Below are 4,909 nucleotides of genomic sequence, written 5' to 3'. Positions count from 1 at the left end.
CATCAGCTTTGCTTATTTACTAGGAAAGTGGTCTGCTTTCAATCTTCTGCACGAACACCAAGTCTGCTCATGTAGCTCTCCCAAGCTGCCTTCCTGTACTTCTCTGCTTCTTGAAGACGGTCAGAAGCTGACAAGATGCCACGTCCCACAATAATGATATCTGAACCTTTTTCACTAATAACTTCTTTGGGGCTCAGGTACTTCTGTCCAAGGTTATCACCTGAAATAGACATCTGGTTTTTTAGTTCATACTGTATCTACTAAAAACCTTCAAAGAGGTGCTGGAACAGAGAGCAGGTATGGTGTTCCACCTCTCATCCTAACAATCCACAGTCATAACTAGAAACTATGTCTCTAAGGAACAAACCCCCCATTACACAGATCAAATCTGAGAGTGTCCTTTACCAATCACAAGAGATGGAACACTGACACAAAGAAGCACTGATCGGGATTACTGAAATAAGCCTTAGCCTTCTTGAAACAGGCAAAACCTCCAAACATACACATAAAAGCTCACTTCAAGTTTCACATGAATTACGTATTGCAGAGAAACACATCTCCTACCTGGTTCAGTGATAACCTGTTTAGTCAGCATAAGATTTCCAATTCATTGATACTGCATCTATATCAGTACCAACAGTGTTACAGATAGACTTCTGTGTTTGTTAAAAATCTTTTTTCCTACTCCTACTGAGTAGTTGTACATCTCACCTAACACCTACCTGAAGACATTTCACATGTACTAAGCACTGTGCTTTATGGTATCCACAGACCTCAGCACATGAACAAAGCAGTGTAGCCTGCTGGTTGCCTTTCTGAGCTCCCAGGAAATGGATCAGCGTACCCAGAAGTACAGAAGGCAGCCCACAATTACTTTTTCACTGAAGGCTAGATCACTTCCTGTATTTACAGCAGACTATAAATAGTTCAGAAAAAGTTACCTCCAGTTTGCAGCTGCACCCCTGGAGTTAAGTGAAGAAATTCCGGTTTATTACTAACTCTAGATCCAGATATGAATCCAAAAACAAAATCCGAGTTGTCTTCAGCCATCTGTACCTGAAGAAGATCAGTAAACAGTTACAAGGGACATACCTAAAACTAAGCTTGACTAGCAATCTGTTTCTCATCCACTTTGACACATCAAGCTGTGCAAGGCAGGGGTATGAAACACCTGGTCTTGCTTTTCCATTATAAAGTCACCCAGAGCTGACTCGCCCCTCACTGATCTTGTTGCATTGGCAGCCAGGAACATGAATGTTATGTTTCTTTCTGTGTTATAAATAATACAATGAAGGAACTTAAACTAATTAGAAATGTATTGCTTAAGAAAAAAAGAAAAAGGAAGGGGGCCAACAGCAAACTTGGCATGTTTACTAGAATTCACAGTGAGAACTCCAACCACTTTATGCCACTAGCCTACAGCTGCGACCTTTAAACACCACACTGCCAGATTCCCAAGTCTCCACAGGAAAAAAACCTGTAATAGTTACAGCAGGAGAGACTTTTGGAAGAGCAAATACTAGAAGCACACAAAATCTCCCAGTCACAACACTTTATAAGTTTTTAACCCAAAACAAGACTGCCTACTTACTGCAGCTTTTGTGTATTCACCCGTTGCAAGTGAGCCCTGGGAACTCATCTCGGCAATTAGAAGACAGCCGCGCTGGAGGGGAAGACCTACTTCCTTCAGACCTTTCACAACTCCAGAGCCTGGAACTGCATGGGCATTAATGATGTCTGACCAGGACGCAATTTTGAACACACCACCTGAGAACATGGATAGGAAGACACAGGCAAAGTGTTATTAGAAATGTATTAAACAGGAAACACGAATTAAACAAAACAAGCTGCAGGCTAAACCATTCACATTTTAAAAGACAGTTTTACTACTGAAGCTTGACAGTTCCAAGTTCAGTCTCATCAGACAGTCCCGACAGCTGTCTAACCACAAAGCATAATCTCTCAGTTTTACTTTCCACAAACACTTCTTAGTACCTTGCCTTTAACAGTCACTGAGGCATTTATGGTAACCTAAACATCTACTGTCACAGGTGCTGCCTTCCAGTACAGCACGCAGATCATACGGGACGTAGAGATCAGAAAAACAGTTCTACAGTTGCAGATGCAATATTGAATGAAAGCCATACAGAGCAGACAAGTGCACAGCAGCAGGCGGCCTTAAGGAGTCACACTGCATTTTCTCACAGAAAACAACCACTCCAAAGTACTTACTGAGCGCAAACAAAGATTCATAGAAAGGTTTAGGTTGCAAGGGACCTCTGGAAGTCATGCCCTCTTAGCAGGATTAACTCCAAAGCTAGATCAGGTTGCTTGGGGCATTGTCCCCTTGAGTCTTCTCCAAGGCTGGAGATTCCACAATCATTCCTGGCAACCTGTGCCAGTGCTGCAGTTACACACACTGGCAGCAAAGCTACAGTAAATTGAGGCTGATGATAATCACCTTCATATTGATGTTTCACCGTGTTCCCAATGTCTGCAAATTTCCTGTCTTCGAAAATCAAGAATTCATGTTGATCTGCGAGCGTTCTCAACTCCTTTACTACCTCTTGGGTAAAATCATTCAGGATGTCTATATGAGTCTTAAGGATACAAATGCTGGGCCCCAGGATGGCAGCTAACTGCAGCAGCTCTCTGGAGCTGGTGACATCAGCAGAAAGGCATAAGTTCGTTTTCTTCTTTTCCATGAGTGTGAGAAGCCTGGCTGCAATCGGATGTACCCCCGGCAGCTCGGCACGAGCGCTGAAGCTCAGCTCTTTACACAGTCTCTTAACAGGAGCAGGACCATTCTGAGCCACTGGCTCAAACACACTTTCCTGAATGAATTTCTTCACCTTTTCAACTGTCTCCACGGCCACTTCTCCCTGATGCTGGAGAATCTCCAACACCCCAGACAATGTGCACACAGAGTGCAGACGAATTCCACGTTCCTCTAACCTGGCCTTCCCACCCTGCTCCCTGTCCAACAGCACTACAGCATCTGTGACTTTTAATCCTTCTTTCTGAAGAACTTCTGCAGTTTCCAGTACACTAGATCCACTTGTTACCACATCTTCAATGATCAAGCATGTTTCTCCTGGATTAATGGTGCCTTCTACCAGCCGCTTGGTACCTTAAAAATAAAAGGCAAACACTCCACTAAATTAAATTTAAAAGACCAAAAAAACCCCCTTAAAGTATCAAAACTGTAACTTGTTACGCTAATGTAAAGATTATATTTGTTCCACATACAAGTACAGGCTGCAGCATATTCTGAAGAGAATAGAATTTGGACTTTAAGAGAATAGAACGTTCACATTCACTGTCAGTATGGAGAAGTAATTTGCTTAGTTATTAACTGATACTGGTTATCACAGTTCTTACCACAGCTCAGTCACTGACTTGTAATTCAATTCATAAAGATTGTTACTTCTCCAAGTTAATAAAATACTTATTTGTTTCCAGAAGTTATGTTCTGTCAGTTGACAAACTGACATATTAACTGCAAAGATTTAAATGTTTGGATGACTACAGAAGTTTATTATTGCCCTGAACTGAATGATCAGAATTAGGAAACTATTTTCTCCTGTTATTTAAAATGTCTTCAAAGCAGCCAAGTTACTGGCATTCTTCAGCATATTCACTATTTTCCACAGGCAGTAATCTGTGCTTAGTATTTCTGTTAGAACAATTAGAAAGAGTAAAGTCCCAAATGCCTTTATCCTAACCAGCAACAGGCACATGTCCATGAAAGACCTCCTGGGGGGCAGCAACAAAGGATGACTAGCTTTCCCAGGAAACAGTAAGCAGCAGGCAAACACCACGGGGTGAGTGCAGTGCTTAGACAGCCTGGAGAACAACCATATGTACAGCTTTGCAATCCATGCGACACCGGAAACCTTGTGTCAGGCAGTTAATTGCTCTCACAATTGGCTTGTCCTTCACAAGAAGGAACAACCAATGTTTTCATGCCTGGCACATGGACTAACATAGGAGTAATGTTTAGTTGTCACAAGCATCCTTTCTAATTACTGTTGAAGAGTATAGTTCTTATCACATGCATAAATCCAGTTGCTATGGTAGGTTAATGCTTCAGTCTTCTCTTCCTCTATCAAAGTCAAATAAATGGTTCACTGAGCAGAGTACTGACTGCTTCTCACCTGGTCCACCATGCCCCATGACTACAGGACACAAAGGAAAAAGGAGTTTGAGAGTTAAATGAAGAAACTAGAAAGGTTCCTCTTGGGGTCAATATGCAGTAAGTTCTGTGTGGGGGTGAAATGTGGCACCACACTCAGGGTATCAGAGAAACTGAGTTATACACCCGAATTTCTGGAAGATACAAATAACCCTGAACCATGGTAATGGTGCTGAGGAAAAAAGACAGTGCTGAAGCACACAAAAAAGAAACAAAACTCCTCACTCCAGAGTCTCCAAACATACTACAGCAAGATTCAAGCTACACCTTAATCACCAACCAGTTGGGAGAGCCCAACCAAGCTCGGGCGCCCTTGGGAGAGCCCAACCAAGCTCGGGCGCCCTTGGGAGAGCCCAACCAAGCTCGGGCGCCCTTGGGAGGTACATTGCCCGTGGGAGGTACATTTTCGGACAGAGAGAGGCTGTTTTTGGAATTGGAGCGGTAGCCTTAGGCTGGAATGGAGATGCTGCACATTGCAAAAGAACCACACAGAGCCATGTGACAAACAAAACAAGCAGACACCAGATCTCGGTTTGAAGGCTTTACCATAGTCTTTTGCTTCCTTCCTCCGTATAAGCATCGGAATCTGATTCTCGGCGCAGATGATGGTGGCCAGGGGCAGAGCTGTGTACGGAACGCCGCACACGCAGTCGTACTGCAGACCCGCATCGCTGGCTGCGTCAAACAGCAGATCCGCAACCTGAAACGCAAACC

At 43.3% G+C, this 4,909-nt stretch overlaps 1 protein-coding gene across 1 annotated transcript; it reads right to left on the bottom strand.

Moving 5' to 3' along the window:
* Positions 1 to 4,895, bottom strand: UMPS (uridine monophosphate synthetase; the record flags this gene model as incomplete). Its single annotated transcript, XM_010171163.2, has 5 exons — positions 1 to 220; positions 942 to 1,056; positions 1,592 to 1,767; positions 2,462 to 3,130; positions 4,742 to 4,895. Coding segments are annotated over 5 exons (1,296 nt in total), but the record flags the coding sequence as incomplete, so codon positions are not given.
* Between the last annotated feature and the right edge of the window lie 14 nt (positions 4,896 to 4,909).

The sequence above is a fragment of the Antrostomus carolinensis genome, unplaced genomic scaffold (genome assembly GCF_000700745.2).
Source record: "Antrostomus carolinensis isolate BGI_N321 unplaced genomic scaffold, ASM70074v2 scaffold9227, whole genome shotgun sequence".
Classification (NCBI taxonomy): domain Eukaryota; kingdom Metazoa; phylum Chordata; class Aves; order Caprimulgiformes; family Caprimulgidae; genus Antrostomus; species Antrostomus carolinensis.
The sequence above is the reverse complement of the archived record's forward strand: the minus strand, read 5'-3'. Positions and strand labels throughout refer to the sequence as shown.